The sequence below is a fragment of the Eulemur rufifrons genome, chromosome 8 (assembly GCF_041146395.1).
Source record: "Eulemur rufifrons isolate Redbay chromosome 8, OSU_ERuf_1, whole genome shotgun sequence".
NCBI classification, from domain to species: Eukaryota; Metazoa; Chordata; class Mammalia; order Primates; family Lemuridae; genus Eulemur; species Eulemur rufifrons.
In genome coordinates, this window is record NC_090990.1 from 65,768,209 (window position 1) to 65,785,999 (window position 17,791).

General features: G+C 32.8%; 1 protein-coding gene across 1 annotated transcript in view; it reads right to left on the reverse strand.

The window, feature by feature from the left end:
- Positions 1-6,769: 6,769 nt before the first annotated feature.
- The window catches only part of TTLL7 (tubulin tyrosine ligase like 7), a 72,924-nt gene continuing 61,902 nt past the window's right edge, over positions 6,770-17,791 (reverse strand). The window contains exons 19-20 of the mRNA XM_069478120.1: positions 12,451-12,624; positions 6,770-6,890 (exon numbers count right to left, since the gene is read on the reverse strand). Of these exons, the coding sequence (XP_069334221.1) occupies positions 6,770-6,890; positions 12,451-12,624 (295 nt within the window). The remainder of the gene's footprint in view (positions 6,891-12,450; positions 12,625-17,791) is intronic.

A 17,791-nucleotide genomic window follows, 5' to 3' on the forward strand; every position in this document is an offset into this window, starting at 1 on the left:
TAGATTTTTCACATACACTGTGTCATACTTTTTCTCTAAATCAGATATATTATGAACTTGCAGATATATTATTTTTACTGCTAAGAGCAGGCTGCAGGTTTAAAAAATTACTATTATTACGTTTCTCGACCTTTTTAAAGTTATTCTAGCACTAGCAACAGCATAGTAGGACAGAGCTTGACTAAATATAGTTTTGTTGTCCTTGGAAGTTTTTGTCACTGCAGTATCTATTTAATACTTAAAGGTTATGTAGATTTGCACCTATTCTTAAAACAGGACAAGAGGTAGAATTTGCATATTTTCATTATATGTTTCTATTATTATTTCAGAGATTGAAGCCTTCCTTGAAATAATGTTTCAAAATAATGAGTATCCATTTCTGTGCAACCATCAAGACACTACTCAGGCTACAAAATTCTCAGTACTTTTGATAACTACATAAAATAGTTTGGTTTAGGCCACTATAGTGCCTAGAGACTCATTAAATGCAAACTTTTATCATATAAGACCCAATAAATGATTAATATCTTTTCATAAGAGCTTAGATTGCATTCAGACCACATTCTTAAGCATTTTACATTGCTTTGCATATCATGATTATGTTGCAAATATCCACCAATATAACTCATGCTTACCATAAGAATGACCATAAGGTTATTTACCTGTCCCTATCCTCCTGGCCTCAAGCCACCCCTTTTGAAGCCCTGGTTCAAATACTCCTGTAGAAATGACCAAACTCCTAAGTGACAGATGCAAGTTAATTTCTTGCACTAGATTTGTCAGTGTTCATATTTATACCACCAGTGTACATTTGATAAATAAATGATTAAATACAACGATTACTTTATCAGTAAATGCATTTGTTTAGTTTGGTGTTTTCCAAAGTTTGCTCCATAGAAGCCTAGTCCTGGGATATGCATTACAATTAAAGGTACCATGGTGAAATTAGTTTGAGAACTGATACATATTCTAGTCCCTTTCTGGAAACTCTCAATGCACCTTAGGGTACTAAAGACTCTGAGAGATATTTAAGTACAGTGCATCTTAGGGTACTAAAGACTCTGAGAGATATTTAAGTATAGAAACACCGAGTGTTTTCCAAATGTACATGACCATGATGATAAACATTGTTATACTACAGCTACATGATGAATAATCAGTAAAAGATAACTCTCTCCAAATTAAAGATCTATTATTTTACTCTCTACAAAAGAACTAAATGTTTTATTTTGTTTTTAAGGAACTATATAAAGTTTTCTAACCCTTGAAATCATTTCAGGATTTATTTTGTAATTTAAAAAGATTTTCAGTCATTTAATTAAATGAAATCATATATGTTCCTTAAAAATTATCTGATTATATAGGGAGATACCAAACTACACACATTGGCCTCATCTTTATCTGTCACTGAAAAATAAAATCAATTCAAATTTTAAGGGCTTTATAAAATATTTTTGCTTTACAAAAATAATAACAAATTTTCTAAAATATATTTTTAAGAGTCAACTTTTATACCATTAGGTTGTCAATTCCAAGAAGCAAGGCATGCATGCATTAATATTCCCACTTTTGGATTTTCATCCAAAGTGCTTGTTTTCTTTAAAAGAAAACTATTCTAAGTAACTTTTATATAATTAGCCTAAAGAACAATTGTATAAATGGCAATACGATATGCTTCTTTTTGAGGCTTAATATGCTAAGTTCTAACAATGACAAAATTATAAATTCCTGGAAAAAATAAACTTCATATCTGAGATGCTGATGTAACACTATTAATAATCAGATTAGTAATACTGTTATCCCTGATGCGAGAAAGATATAAAAGTGTCATTTCTAAATTTTAAATCAGTCTGCCTTCTAGCTAACTAAAGGAGGTGACACCAATTTTGTTTACTTGACCTGACTTTAATAGCAGGTAAAGTTATCCCCATAGTGCTATTGCATCTGTACAGCAGAAAAAATGACCGTGGAAATATATCTCATCACCCTAAGCTTAATTGAGAGTCAGTCTCTTCTATTACAAAAAACTCTGTATGTGTGTATGTAAAACAGAAATAAGCATTTTATGACATATTGTAGCTTTCTTATGTTAAGCATTTTTTTATTATAGTAACATATCTGAGTAACTGAAATAACTTCACCATACAGATATCACATGCTGGAGCACGACAATGCGATGCTAATTGCACACTGTGTTGACATTTCAAGCATATTTTCTGTAACAACATTTGCATTCATATACAGGTAGTAAAGCACATGGGGATAATCTGAGTCATGATTCATGTTAGCAAATGTATTGCTTTCAAGCTAATCCTCAAACCCAGAATCTTCAGCAAATCCATTAATATTCAGATGTTATAGCATGTACAGTAGTTATTGTATGAACCAAACAGCTTAGGACCGAGAATTATTGTTCATTTTTGAAACAGAAATAACAATGTTATCGGATTACTTTTGTAAGGTAAGCCTTCATACTAATTTAGGAACTATTAGTGTATTGATTGATGTCTTTACCAACAGCTTTCAAGTTAGTAGGTCGGGATAAAATGAAAGCTTTCTGTAGCTCTTCTTAGATAATACAGCCCAGTTAATTGAGAATGTGTTACCTGAGTAATTTTCCTTCGATATACCATATACTTATTTATGAAAAGGTAAAAAACCCACAGAAACACCAAAAAAGGGCAGCAATCTCAAAGTGTGCAATAAATTTTAATATACCAATTTGAGTTGCAAGACTGTTATTTGTAGCCATGTATCTTGCTTTATATGGATCTGGCCAATTAATGCTCTTTCAGACAGAGAGACTGCAACGTGGTTTTTAAAAATCTCAGCAAACAAACTGAACTTGATCCAAAAACATATTTTATCTATGTTTTATTGTTGCTGAGGCAAAACCACACCACCATAAAATGTAGGAAAAACCAATGTTTAAAGGACAGGCATTCTCTTTTCTTGACTTTGTCCACACAAAGGTCAAACCTTCAAAGGGAACTCTGAACTAAAAAAAAAAAAAGTAGTAAAGAAAGAGAAAGCAGTACAAGGAATAAAATTTTCATCATGAATCATTTCTAAATTTATAATTTATTTCTTAAGTCAACATTAACCAAAAGTATTTAGACAGCTAATATGGTCCTTGAAAACTTAAATTTCTTAATTTAAAAAGAAAAGTAAATTTTCAAAAAATCATGAGGTCACAGGAACACAATTAATTGTACAGTTATACTTTTTATTGTTTAATCCTTAGAACCAATTAAATTAAGACTCAATGTAAATTAGCAATACAGAACAGAAAAGGAAAGTATTTTCTGTCACTCTTGAGGTATTTGCTATTATTTTGTTAAGAACATATATTTAAGAATGAATCAGTGCTTTACAGAAAATCAAATAATAGTGTTTATGAAGCTATCAATTTTTTGGTACTTTTGAAAAAGTCGAGTAATGTATACGTTTAGAATTAAAAGAATTTTTTAAACAGAATTACTTTGACATGCTAAAGAAGAAAGTATTTGAATTAATTTATATTAAAACATCTGAAAGTTCAAGTTAGATAACAAAATTCCACACTCATATACTTTACAAATTAAAAAGAGAATTAAAATGAAATCCTTTTCTTGATGTCTAGAAGCCACTATTATCTAGTCATGTATACATATTAGACAGAAAGAAGGTTGGGATTTTTGGTTTGGGCTTGGTTTGGTTTTAGTTTTAGGGAGGAGGAACTAGTTGAAACTTTTTGTGTACTTAGACCTAATATTGACATATGATAACATTTATATAGATCTTTACATCTTATAGATAACCAAGGATATTCAACTTTGTTCTAAGCAGGGGTTACCATTTGCCATTTCCATATTTGATCCTGTTACAATTTCATTTTTATATATGCAAGGTAAATGAAATGCTAGTAAAATAAAATTTGTTGCTAGTATAATTAATCAAAATATGAATCACAACAGTTCCTTCAACAGATTACATAAAGCAAACGGTAACTAGTCTACAATGCTGGATTATTCAAGTGAAAACTAATTTTCACTCTCAGACTATGTTTGTAGGTGATGATTTAAAATAAAAAGGTTGTTTCTTAGGCTATTCGGGAAATTATTCCAATCTCATATAGCTCTGAAAAGCATTCCAATCTTAGATTTACTAAATGAGCAGGGACATGTTTTTCTGTAACAGGATGAAAATATGCTTTCATTGTAAGTTAACTGAATTCCTTATTAAACCTCTGGTAAGATTAAGTAGCTTCTGGGTTTTTTCAGATAAAGCTATTTTTTTCTCCTAGAAGAGAGAGAGAGAGAATCAGAACTATGTTATCACTTATGCTGATATTTTTAACCCTATGAATAAAAAATTTATAATAAAAAATAAGGAATATTTTATAACTCTAAAACATTTCTATGGCCTCTTGGGACTTCCATGGTTTATTGTGTCTTTTCTTCTTAGTTGCTCATTAGGGAATAGCACTTCAGCAGACATAGTCCACAGCATACCAGGTAGTATATATAATGAGCATGTGGCTTTTATTCACAACTTCATCATATCAAACTAGATCAGTAGAAATAGGCAACTGTGGGCAATAATATTCTAGTACTCAAAAATAAGACCAGACGTAAGTAGCTAGAGAAATGAAATTTGTTCTTCAATTGATTGGGTAGTTTCATACATTTAAATTACTCTTAGTTTTAAAAGTTTGTGTGGTTTTCTTTCCCCCTGGGGGAAGGGTTCCTCGTAAAGTTGGACATTCTTATTTTTTTTTAAATAAAAATTTCAATCTTATATAAGTAAGGACAAAAGTTCCAAAGCATACACTCTAGCAAATTAAGTAACTATTTCTAATTTTAAGCTAACGCAAATGAGTGGCCAACAAACTGGATAGATATCTTATACCAGACACTTAAAAGTTATGTCTCCTTTGTAGCCAAATCATAAGTTTTCAAAATAATGCCTAAAAATTCTCCATGAAAAGATTTACTTGTTGATTGTTCTTACAGTGATTTTGTAATATCCCAATTTTTGCATTATTTATTCTAAGAAATCTATAACATATTTAAGAATTCACAAAATGGAGTCATGAATACTATACTGTAATTTCCTTCATTCTCACATCCTTATCCTCTTTCACAATAATAGCAAATTCTTCTTTGGGATGCATCCAGCAAGGAAAAGTATCTACTGAAATGTGGATGTTCCATAGTCATAAATAATAAAGTACCTGGCAATGATTTAGGAAAGAAACAAACTACTTCAGCCGAACGTAGACTCAGAAGATGGCTTGAAACGTGAAATATATCTAACGTCCAACTTTGGGTTGCCAATTATCTAGGTTGTGAATTAATTCAGGCCAATTTGCCCCTCTCAGTCCTCCTTCTCCTATGGGGCTATTTCTTGATTTACTGGAAATAGCTTTTAGGATAGTAAAAGGAGGTAAAACGTTCATGGATTTTAAAAATAATTAGCATCTGTGAGAAAATAAAACTGTTGGGGGAAGAAATTTTTAAAAATTCTAAAAAGTGAATATTGCACTTTCTGACGATTTCAATGTCAATGATAGTGGCATTTATATTTTTATGGAAAACTGAAAGCTCATTCATTGTTTTGAAAACTATATTCAAGAAAAGGAAGTATTGCTATGAAACTTATGCATAATAACTTTGGACAGGAAGAAAACTTCATACTCTATATTAAAGAACCCTCAAGGGTACATCAATGACTAGTAATATGTGATAATTGGAATCTTTTGTTCACAATCATTTAAATTATTTTCCATGGTGCAGTGAGAAACTACCATATTAGACTTTGCAATGTTAAGTTGATCTCAACCTTGAGTGATTTATAAAATAAGTGTGACTCATTATAACATCAAATTGAGTTTGAAACATCAACTCTTCTGCAAAACAGAAAAACTGTATTTCACTGTATGTTAAACCCATCAAAGATTTACTTTCCAAATAAAAATGAGTGATATGAGACACAAAAGCCATGCAGAAAGATTTTTGTCATTACCATCATTTTTTGTTCCTTTATGTGACTCCCTATGAAAAGTAAACATGAAAGCTAGTTTACGTTTTATTTTTAACCCACTGGATTGTCTTCTATTTTAGATCATAAGATGATCTTACCAGATCTTTACTGAACATATATATTATTACAAGTAGCTAAATTTCCACATAAAGGTACAAAAATGTTGGAGAATCGGGTTATGAACTTTCTAGTACTTTACAGTGTGCTGTTCTAATGATAAACCCGTTTTATACTTAATCCTACCACTGAGCAACACCAGGCTTCTAAATATTTCTTGTTTCATTTTAAATGGCTACTATAGATGAGAATTAATAAGGTATTATACTATTAACCCCTTTTCAAGTCAAAAGGCATGATATCTAGAAAATAATTTAACACTGTAATGGGATCTTCAAGATCAATTGTTTTATATACTCTGCAGCAAAAATAACATTTCTAGTAGGAAGGAATTAATTATAAACCTAGCAAATTCTAGACATTCACATATTTGTGTAAACAATTTTAACATGGTTTATTACATTTCCAGAAAGGTTAAGTCTTATATTAAGTTTTCTGCTAATTTTTTTTCATATATTATAATAAATATATACGTTATTTGGGTGCATGTGTGTATATATTACACACACATTTACATGTCTTATATACATAGAACAGCACTTAATGGTAACTTTCTTTGCATGTTCAACGTGAGGGAGAAAAAATGATTTGCTATTATGCATAACTCATGGCGATCTTCCCTTCTGTTTCACAAATGGCCATATCGGGATGTAAACAAAACATTGGAGCGAGTCATTCCAGGTGAATTGTATTTCAAGTTGTAGGTTGGTGTTCTCATGAAGAATTGGGTACCTCCTGGTAGCAAATACCTAAAAATGATAATTAATAAATTAGATTTTTGCAAGCAAATTATTATTAACATCTCTCACTAAAGGGTTATAGAGTTATAAATTTACATATTCTACATGAGAAATGTTACTATAACAATGTAATTCATATAAAAAGATTTACTCCCCCAGACTATGGGAGTGAAGGGGAGAGGAATCATAGAGCCTCACCCAAAGAGTTGAAAAGAGATGCAACATATGTTAATGGTATCCCAAGACATCCCATAAAGAGCCATTGTACTGAAAAACTGTGAACTGTTTATGTGGCTAATGTAAATTTAGAATTCATCATCAGTCCCTGTAAGTAATGTGTGGGGCCAGTCAAATATTTCTTAAAAACATGTGATATGAGAATTTGACTAGCCATATTAACAATAATTGTGTTAAGGATGTTGAAACCACTGATTATAATTTAATATCATTGATACATTATAACTATAGGCAATCCAATAGAAAAAGTTAAAGATCAGCATTCATAACTAGATTATACATTTTATATTCATAGACTGTACAGTGATTATGATTATAGAACATCAAAACCAGTCATCATTACAGGTCACATGTAACCAAATGTATTTTCAGACAAATGTATTTCAAAATATGTGATTTTTCCAGATTTTAGAAAGGCAATATAGTGCATATACTATAAAATACCTCCATCAAGGCCTTAGAGCAGAATCTTATAAACAAACCATTAATATTTATCTAGTAAAATGTATGAATATTCACAATAAATCAGATAAAGACTATAAATAATTTTATGTCAATTCAGGTCAGATTTGCAAAGTAATGTGTTACTTTTTTTCCCAAAACTTTGAAAATTAAGAATTGCAAATAAGAGATTGTGCACCTGTACAATATGTTTTCCTATGAGAAACCTTGATTAGCATTAGTTCAGTCCAATCTATATGACTAGTGAGGAATGGTCAAGGAAATCCACATGAACAAATGCAAATAAACAACACTATTCAAAGTATATGTCCTGGTCATGATGAGAAGGACATGCTATAAAGTCAGGACAAAGATATTTATGAGGAATTTCTAAGAGCAGAAGTAGCAATAGAATGGTTTGTAATTATCAGTGATCTTGGAAAAATAAACAATGGTAGAGCATCATATCATTTATTTTATTTTTTTCACTTGACATTAGACTCCTCCAGTGACAGTATTATACTTCCAATGCGCACATGAAAAATTTGAGGTCCAAGGGCACTATTAGCTATCTAGTCTATGTCATATGATACTGATAACTATGACACCTCTATGTCAATGGAAAATTACATTTATAGTTGTGTTATATGAATTTTGTAGAGAGAAAATAAATTCACTATAATCAAACTGCATACAGAATTCAGATTAAAATGAGAGAATTTTTCATTATCTCCATAAATACCATTTCATCATGAATTATCTATCTACTAATATCTTCTAAATCTATTACCTAATGTCACAAACTATAAATAATTGTTCAAATCATTAAGTTAATAGAGCAGTGAAATAATATACAACAAACCAAATTAAATCAAAATTGCATAATGGGTGATGAATAATGAAACAATTGATTTCTCACATCACAGATTATATAAATTATTTTCTTAATATCATTCAGGTAATTTATATGGATTAATTATTATGTCAAGAGTTGGCAGAGTCACGATGATTAATCGGATTATCTTCTGCCATGAAAAGTCTACCCTTCCTATCTAGGGCAAAGGTGCAAAAGAAATTAAGGTGTTTGATCCAAACTCACTATTCTGTATTAGCTGAGAGCTATTCTACCTTCTGTTGAAGATATAATCTTATTGCACTGACAATTACACAGTAAATACTAACTTCTACCAACTTTATTTCAAAGAATTTCCAAGCAATTGTTACTATTGACATTTCAATAACATTCACGTAAATTTCTGAGATAAAGATCTCCATTTTCCACACAAAAAAAAACAAAAGCATGAAAGCTAGGACCACCACTAGTTTATACTATTTTACTGAACAAATATTTAAATAGTGGTTTCCATGTGCACAGCACTATTCTAATTGCTTTACAAATATTAACTCATTTAGTTCTCATAACAATTCTATATGGTATATATTATTGTTAGCTCCATTTTATAGATAAATAAATTTCACAAGGCACACAGGGGCCAAGTGCCTTGCCCAGGGTCACAAAGCTACTAAATGGCATAGCTAGGATTCGAACCAATGCAGGCTAGCATCAGTGCTCCTACCAACCATACTATATTGTCATGATAATTTCACACAATTGTCATTGTATATGAATGTCAATTTTAAAACTAATGGGTACAGTTATTATATTTGTCTTTTCAGAAATGTGTATAAAATAGCCTATAAAGTGGAAAAATATTATACATGCCACAAAGCTAAACTTTTTAATACCAGCAGAAAAGGTCAAGATGAAACTTTTTTGAGACTTAAAAAGGAAAAGAAGTTCAGCATGAACTAAAAAAAGCATATGAAATTACATTGGAAGAAACACTTTGCTTCCCTAATGCAAGTGCTGTGGGATATTTTAAAGTGTTACAGGGGAATACAATGGAGTATTTGCCTTAATATCTCCATTAATATCTCTTGGGAGATCCCACACTAGCTGAACATCAAAGATTATTTTTCAAATGTTCTTTGCAATGAAGTTGAATAATTTGATTTTTTTAAGCAGGAAGACTATCTCAAGGAAATGGATTTATAGACTGTATCTAAAGAGTTTGTGTAAAGCACCAAAAAATGTGAAAAGTTTACAACTTTATTTTTTTTCTAGCTTATTCTTGATGTAGAAAAATAGCTCCCTTATAGCTAACTTGTGCCAAGGAGAAATATCTCAGCCTACCCTATCTCCACTGGCTTCACGTGTGTGAAGCCTCACTCCCCATCCCTAAGGCAGGCTGTGCACATCTTCACATATCCATTATACAGCCATAGCACATGCATTTGTGTAACTGCTGATTGACATAGAATCAGTTGGCCTTTTACGTACGAACTTATTGCCGACTATGGAAGGTCTCCAGAACATGAAACATTTCAAGACTGGTAGGGAATTAACTTTGAAAACATAAACTACAACCACCTTCTGGGATCTTCCTGGAGTAAGACCAGGATCCCTGATCCCCCCAGAATAAACTCAGGTTCACAATCTGGGGGAGCAGGATAAATAAAGGTCAACAGCATATCTGTCTTGTGTTTTTTAAAAAACTTTTTTTATTATAGTAAAATGTATAACATGAAATTAACTAGCTTTTGCCATTTTTAAGTGTACAATTCAGTGCATTAAGTACATTCACAATGTTGTGTAATCATCACCACTAATTATAAAACTCTTTACCCATTCAATACTGAATTCCCATTTCCCCTCCTTCCTATGCCTGGTATCATCTATTCTACTTTCAGTCTCTATGAATTTGCCTATTCTATACATCTCATATAAATGGAATCACAATATTTGTCCATTTGTGTCTGGCTTATTTAACATGTTTTCAAGGTTCATCCATGTTGAAGCATGTATCAGAATTTCAGTCTGTTTTATAACTGAATAATATTCCATTATATGTGCCTACAATACTTTGTTTATCCATTCACTTGTTGATGAACACTTGGGTTGTTTCTATCTTTTGGCTATCATAAATAATGCTGCTGTGAACATTGGTGAACAAGTATTTGTTTGAGACCTTGTTTTTAATTCTTTTGGGTATCTTCCTAGGAGTAGAATTGCTGGGTCATATTGATAACTCTCTATTTAATTTTTTGAGAAACTCCCAAACTGTTTTCCACAGTGGCCACACCATTTTACATTCTCACCAGCAACGTATGACAGTTCCAACTGACAGTCTTGCCAACACTCATCATTTTTCACTTTTTTGATTATAGCCATCCTAGTGGATGTGCATTGTCTCATGGTTTTAACTTTGATTGGGGGTGGGGTGGGAATCCCTATTTTTCAAGTTTCACCTTTGCCATATGCTACCAATATGGATTTGGATAAGCCACTTAACCTCTTTGGGCCTCAGTTTTCTCCGCTACGAAAAAAGTCCAATTGTTTCTGCCATGTCTGGCTCACAGAGCACAGAGTCATTAAAACAGTATATCAATATAGTATTATTTATAATTTATGTACTATGAACATCAGTCTCACTAGCAAGACTATCCCTGTTCTGAAATAGATATATCGAACTATAAAGCATAACATCTTCCTTCAGAGTAACCAGGAAGACTCAGCTTATTTTGGCTACCTACAAAGGCTACATGATCAAATCAACAGAAATTGGCTTATGAAATCTGGAGTTTGAATGAATTCCTTCCTAGACTGGAACTTAAGGTTTTCCTGATCATGCTTCCAGAGTATCACCCCTTAAAGAGAAAGCTCTTCATTTATATGCTGTAATGTCTACAAAATGGCCTTCATTCTTTTAAATCATGTGGAAATGTTAATGAAAGTATTTGAAGTTTTATTTTAACATTTTGCTTCAGTCAATACATTAAAATTGTAGACTATGACTTGATATTTACATATTTTAAATATTAATGGTTAACTTTACCTCTGCTATTGTTGTAATGATCAGCTTCTATTTGCATAAGAGTTAAAATAGGTCAAAGGTCCTACAACAGTACCATGACAGAATCTAAGACAAAGATTAAAAATATACCTCTCAATAATTTCTCTGAAAAATAGTCTGAGCCATTCTGCTGTTGCAGGTCACTTCTGTAGAAAGTTAGCCTTATTATACTCTCTGAGATCTTTTTAATAAACAGATCAATTTCTAGGTGTTTCAAAACGGAAATCCAAGCTATAGTAGTTCTGTTTTCCTCACTGTTTATTCACCTATTCACTGACATTTTTGACTATCAGTTAGTTTTTCAAAGTCATGGCTTAATTTTTTTCTATCCTGAATAGCACTACAACTTGCAAATACTAACACTGTAGTTACATATTCGTCTTTATTTCTAATGAAAACTACAGTTGTTGTTTTGAGAAATGCTAAAAGGTACTTCTTATTTACTCTGAGTATTCTTGCAGCTTATAAACAATACGGTTTCTCATGGCTTTTGGAAAACTATTTTAACCGGGCAACATTTATAAAACTCAGTTTTTAAATAGAACGTGACAAAAATTCACCTCCTACATACTTGTTTGGTAATAAAAGTAGTAGAGGCATAACCAAAGGCATCTTTCTGATTGTAGTACGCTCAAGGATAAATGCCAAAATATCCCTAATGGGGAACAAAAGTTAAATGTATCACCACATTTTTAGGTGCTCTTATTCTTGGCTTTTGAAAGCAAAAATATAAAAGTCCAATAGTCTCATTTCCATCTATGGTCTATCACCATTAGGTTCATGATTGCAGTGCTTGTTCGATCTCTTAAAAGTAAAGACTGTGCTAATTAAAAATATTTTGTAGATAATAGCATGTAGGAATTTTCAGTCTTTAGCTTTTTCACTAGCCAGATAAGCAAAAAACAACTCAATTTCAAACTGTATTTTGGCATTACTTTATATGAAACTCACAGGAGCTAGAGAATGTGAACAAGTACCTGGAATTACCCCAATCAGGACCAATGCCAGAAAGTGATCCTCTCGTGTCAGTTGCATATTTGTAAACCACTAGCAGGCACTGTTTACAAAGCTCGACCAGGCGCTGGCAACATTGGAGCTGCAAAGGAGTCACCACCTCCGGGCTTTTACTGAATATACTCTCCCAAGAGGACCTGTTGGCATGGAAACAGACATGACCTCATGTTCGTGTTTGGTGTTAAAAATGGCAACCAGCTATATCACTTACCTAGCAACAAACCAATAAGGGAGAATAGAAATGGCCTGCAATAACTGTCAATAGTTGAAAGGCATATATAATAAATACAAATTAGGAAATTGATCTTTACATTTTAAAAATACAACATTCAATCCATATACTATTTATCCTTTTTTCTTTAGAGATGGGGAGTCTATGTTGCCCAGGCTGGAGTGCAGTGGCTATTCACAGGTGGAGTCATAGCACACTGCAGCTCCTACTCCTAGGCGTAGGCAATCCTCCAGCTTCAGCCTCCCAAATAGCTGGGACTCCAGGTTACTACAGGGACAAGCCACCACACTTAGCACGATTTGTCTTTAATGCTTTTAATGCTGCCAACTGTGGGTGGCTGAGAGGATGGTTTTCCAACACCTCCTATAAAATGGAGTCATGCAATATTAAAGTATTTGTAAAATACTGAGCTAATTTCTCAAAAATTAAATGTTCTAGGAATTTAGGTTTTCTAGGAATCTGTATTTATCTAACATTAATAATGATCCTACAAAAGGATTAAAAAGTTGCTGCAACTTTATTTGTGACCTCTCTTCACTAGAAGAATTTAGGTTAATCCCTTGATTACAGCCATCCCTTTAAATACACTTTTAGACATAATTATGTACGATATTCCTAGAACATAGATTCTATACTCTAGAAGTAATGTTACCTTAGCAAATACTACTCTATTGCAGTCTCAAAGGTAGTATCCTTCCTCCTTCGGTGCACTCAGCTTTTTCCAAAGCAGGTAATAGGGCATACTTCCTTGGTAAATGGCAATTTGTGTGTGAACAATTCCTAAGGTACCAGCATGGCTTAAATCGGGAAACACCTCACCAGCCCTCCACCAGAGAGAGAGAGAGAGAAAAAGATAGAGGGGGGGACTGACTTATTTCTTAGTGTAAATGAAATTCTTTTCAAGCCTTGAGGGGAAAGTTTGGTTTTAGATTTGGTAATGGTTCAAGTCTCATTTTACATAAACCAATTCACATAGCCCTCAGAGAGAAAAGAGTAGACTTTTAGAAAAGAAAAAATATTAAGGAAAATATTTTCCTGAAGAAATGTACCTCCCAATGGGAAATTCAAAGACTCCATTTTCAACCTTCTGTGGATATTTGATATATTTGGAATTTTAAAAAATGCTTCAGAAACTCAGAAAGGTATTTTTTTACTAGAAAAGCTACTGTTTATTTTTTCAGGAGAAACACGGTCCCAAACAGACAGTATGTTATCAGTGAATGACAGGTTTTCTTAAAGGAATAAGATTCAAATGAGTTAACTGAAAGAAACAAATTTTCTTCAGTGTTCTGAGATGTTCAGGACTAAATATAATAGACTAATATAATACTGGGTTTTTTTAAATTAACAAAGGAGTAAAAGTTATTTTCATTCAAGAAACAGTAATGTGCTAGTTAAATTAACTCTAAAAATAAAATTTAAATTATTATGAAGTATAAGAAAAACTTGATATGATATACATGTGTTTACCAAGATATACAGATGCAGATACAAATATAAAATCACATTACCTAATTTGATCAAGAAAAACATTGGAGAAAATAAATTAATTAGGAAATATGTATATGATTAATATATCTTAATCTAGCAGGCCCTACATGTCTGGAAACAGAGTAATAAAAATTTCATATAAATGTAAATACACAAAGAAAACACCCTATGTTTTTTTACTTTCTTTCTGCTGGGATTTTGGGTATGGCTACAAAAGTCTACCTCCATCACCACCCTCCACTCTCAACTTGGATGTGTTTATTTTTTGATACTTTGGAGCCATTTGATTAGATCTACTGTCAGGTCACTCATGTCATGGTAATTTTTCTTTATCTAAATTGGGATTTAAAGGTAGGAAAAGTACAAATAAAATGGAATAAAGATAAAGGGGATTCTTCTATAACATTCTAATTTGATATAACTTTCTGAATAATATGTGAGTTATATTAAATGTGACCAGCTTTGGTTTCTCATTCTTTCATTCTTCCTTAGATATTTAAAATAAATATATGAATCAAGGTCCTGCACATATTTCTTTCTAGTGTACATATTTACCACCACTGGCCATAGTACTCCATTAATCCATATTTAAGTGTCAGCATACCCAAACCCCTCATAAAGAAAATGAATGAGACCTGCTTCATTTGCACTGGGCTAATAATGCCCCTTCTATACAAAAGAAACCTGAGTAAATTAGAACTGTGTCCCCTCCTCTACCTGCCACCTGGCATAGCTAAGTTGGTGTAAAATTCCTCTATAATACTACAGTATTTCAATTTTCAATATGAGAAACACAAAGTTTTTTTTAAAGGTGAAAGGAGGGTCAGATGCGGTGGCTCACACCTGTAATCCCACATTTTGAGAGGCTGAGGCAGGAGGATCACTGGAGCCCAGGAGTTCAATACCAGCCTGGGCAACATAATGACACCTCATCTCTAAAAAAACCATAATAATAATAATTAATTAATTAATTTTTAAAAAAGGTGAAAGAGGTAAAAATAATTAAAAATAACACTACTTTTATCAAAGAACCCAGGGTCTCATCTACCTGCTTTCTGAATCTAAATTCCAAGGAAATGGAGTACCAAAATCTATGCATTAAGAAAAATTAAATGATTAAAAAGTTCGTTCTAGCTCTCCCTAATCCTCAGAGATATATTAAAAGAAATGACTTTAAATGTCTTCTTTTTTTGATAATATAAAGATAAGGTATAGAATACTTAATACTTCTGGCAACAAAGGAACTTATTAATGAAATTCAGAAACTTAAAAATCCTTATATTATCCAGTAATCCAATAATTTTCACCTACTTTCTCATCAAAACATTTAATAAAGCAGTTATCTAAAGAGTGAAACAAATTCGTTCCTTTCTCCTCTAGCAGAAGTCCTAATTGATGATGAAGTGGCCTACAGTGAAGCAGTAGAAAGGAGAAAGTTAAACAAAATAGTAATTTTATATATATATATATATGTGTGTGTGTACACACAAACACACACACACATATATCTGAAGGACAATATACCAACTGAATAATCACCAACAGAAAGATTAATGAGCTGAAAACTACTAACAACAACAAATCCAATTGAAAGTGATAGGAGAACAGGGAGATTCACATCATTTTAAGTAGTCTATATATTACGCATACATTTTCAAATAGGCATAATTCAGACTGGAGACAGACTGCTGCCTTGGAATGTTCCTTAAAGTTTCTTCTTGCCCTGAGATTCTAAAAGAAAAGCTTTTACAATATGACAAACTTTCACAGGAAAATGCTTTTGAGTAAAGGGTCCAAGTCAGATTCTCTTCTTTGGGGTTTATATACCAGGGTTTTGAGTGGAATTAGGACTGTTCCAAATGATGCAATTCTTCTCTCATACCAGCCCCTGCTCTTACCTGGCAAACTCTTATCCTTCCTGCACCTGTCAGTTGAAACGTTACCTCCCACAACCACTTTTCCTGAGCTCTCAGGCCTGAGTTTGAGTCCTATCACAATGAAACATAGTAGATAATTTTATTCATGAAAATTCTAAGAGCAATTTCCCTCAAGGGAACATATTCAGAGCACGGGGCATCAGAACACTCCCAAGAGGCTGCATGTGTCAAACAGGTTACTGGGCTTGGGCTTCAGATGCCTGGAAAAGGAAAAGAGGGACAAGGGTGTTTTCTGTTTGATGCATCAATAAAACCCCTGGGCTGATACTAGGGAAACCCACCACAAAGATCTACATTACTCTCTGATGTTTCTGGAGGCAGACAGGGGATGGTTTACTTGTTTTATTTTAGGGGACTCTTGACAGGCAAAGGCAAGAATGAAAGGTGGCCCAGAGTTATTTGGATTACATTTTTCCAAGATTTTACACCTAACTGTGAAAGAAAGCTCAACCTTATATTAAAATCATTCCTTTAGAACTGAGAAGAGTAGGTTTTCATCTTGACTACTGGCTGTTAGACCAAAGGTTAAAGGAGTATACATTGCGTAGACATGATGCAGAGGATACGGTAGAACTATTCTAGGTCCAAACTGAGGATCAAACACACACAATACTATGTGACTTTATTTAATTAAGGAAGCCTAACAAACTCATTTGTAAAGATGCAAAAAGTAAAACCTGATGTTAAACTCACCTCTACAAAACTACCAAATTGAAAAAAGTATATGGAGAGTGGAGTCAAATTGGACTCAAAGCTTCTCCTGCTCCACCTGCTCAGGCATAACGGGTTAGGGATTTGGCTAATGCTACAGGACTTTCAGTAAAATAAGCTTGGCAACCACTGGCAAATCTGCTTCAGAGAGAGTTGGTAAAGCATAGAGTTAAGAGCTTGGGCTCTTGACTCAGACCACCTGGGTTTAAATATAGGCTCATGTATTTACTATGGGAATGTGGGCAAGTTGTATACTCTGCTTAATCTTCAATTTCCTCATCTATAAAATGAGGATAATAATAATGGTGTACTCAAAATACTTTTGTGGAGATTATACAAATATTTAATATGTAAAAAAGTGTCAGACACTTAGTAAGCCTTCAATAAATATTATTTACTATCACTAGGATTACTAGTACTAATAGATACCAACAGAGAAATTTGGAAGGAATATTGTACCAGGGACAGGAGAAAAGGATTCTGAATCAAGTTAGAGTATGGTAGCAAAATAGTTCAGGAAAGAGGAGCCCTAGAGGTAAGGAAGTAGCACGTACGAGCATCTTTAGGGTCTGCCATTGGCAATTGTCCATGGACTCAAAGCCATAGCACCAATTTCAGAAACAGATTATCTCACTGCCTTCCATGGTGGAGAGTGGCTGGGATTCATAAATAGCATCCAATCAATGGATTGACAAATAGAGAAAAATATTCCCATTATGAGTTCAGATTGGGAGTACTTTTACACAGAGTCACCAACTACGGGGTTGTGGAGTACAGTTCAAACGTTTCATTAAGTCTCTATAGAAATAATTTATAGCCAAGATTATTCTCAGATTTCATCACACCCTAGAGTGCCTTATGACTCTCCCCTGTTGGTGAATGGCAGCTGAAGAAAAATATGATGGCAAGAATAAATCTGCAAGTGGTATGAAT